Source organism: Formica exsecta, unplaced genomic scaffold (genome assembly GCF_003651465.1).
Source record: "Formica exsecta isolate Colony F162 unplaced genomic scaffold, ASM365146v1 scaffold3300, whole genome shotgun sequence".
NCBI lineage: Eukaryota > Metazoa > Arthropoda > Insecta > Hymenoptera > Formicidae > Formica > Formica exsecta.
The window spans coordinates 1-1,143 of record NW_021850555.1 but is presented as its reverse complement, the minus strand read 5'-3'; the positions used below and the strand labels follow the sequence as shown (position 1 = coordinate 1,143).

At 50.7% G+C, this 1,143-nt stretch overlaps 1 protein-coding gene across 1 annotated transcript; it reads right to left on the bottom strand.

Annotated features, from left to right (window-relative positions):
* Positions 1-455: 455 nt before the first annotated feature.
* Positions 456-1,115, bottom strand: LOC115238290. The gene has a single exon (XM_029811977.1). The coding sequence runs from the start codon at positions 1,113-1,115 to the stop codon at positions 456-458; it is 660 nt and encodes a 219-aa protein (XP_029667837.1).
* Between the last annotated feature and the right edge of the window lie 28 nt (positions 1,116-1,143).

Sequence of the window (1,143 nt, the reverse complement as noted above, 5' to 3'; positions counted from 1 at the left end):
CTTCACGCGCGTATGATTCTTAAATTTGATGCTGTTAATTTCCGGGAGATGACAATGACCGTTTGAGACAACCGTATTAGAGTTCACTTGAGCAGAGCCACGAGAATCTAAACCGAATATTCAGAGAGCGAAAACTGTTCTAAAGGCAACGTGCGTCACGATAGACCGGTACTCACAGAATGATCGAGGATTTCCGTAAGGGTCGATATCGACGCAGGAGCGCGGATAAGGTCCTGAGAGCGTGCTTTTGATTGGGTGATAACATTGCGCGAGACTAGTTAGATTGATAGGACAGGCTGCGGGATTGGGTCACGGCCGCGTACAAGAGGAAAAAGGAAGAGAGAGAGAATGCTAGAGAGAAGGACTAGAGTAAGTGAGATGCCGGTGCAAAGATTGAGAAAAGGGAGCGATATTTCCTGAACATTCCGCCCGCCTTCTACAACAGCGTTGAAGAATTATGATCTTGATGATGGTGAGGCCGGATCAGTAGTTGATTGCCTTGTGAGTGAGGGTTGATCTGGTGTCATCGGAAGCACTGCTAACTTGGTGATAGGCCGCTTGAGTTCTGTGGTGGCCGTCTTGAGGGTGACCACTCTGCATAGACCGTCCGAACCAAGATGAAGTTGTGTGACCCGAGCAAGAAGCCATTTTGATGGAGGGAATCTCTCATCCGTGAGAAGTACAAGAGAGCCGACCTTGATTTGCGTGGAGGGATGATGCCATTTTGATATTGCGAGCTGACGTTGAAGACATTCAGCTGACCAACGCGACCAGAAGTGTTGGAGTTGCTGCTGAATGAGCTGCCACCGAGACAGCCTTGTGAGAGGCACTGAGGTGAGAGATGGCTCAGGAATTGTTGTTGGCGCTGCTCCGATGATGAAATGCCCGGGAGTGAGGGCTGCCAGGTCTTCCGGGTCATCTGACAGTGGGCACAATGGTCTAGAGTTGAGGACTGCCTCGATTTGGACCAGAAGAGTTGTAAGTTCTTCATAGGTTAGGGCAGTCTCGCCTATAGTCCGTCGTAGGTGATGCTTGACCGATTTGACTGCGGCCTCCCATTTACCGCCGAAGTGGGGGGGCTGCCGGGGGATTAAAGATCCAAGTGGTGCCGTCATGAGTTAGTAGCTGAGCGAGTTCCGAGAA

Coding starts and splice junctions, on each gene's coding strand:
- LOC115238290 (XM_029811977.1), bottom strand. CDS start 1,115: ATGACGGCACCACTTGGATCTTTAATCCCCCGGCAGCCCCCCCACTTC.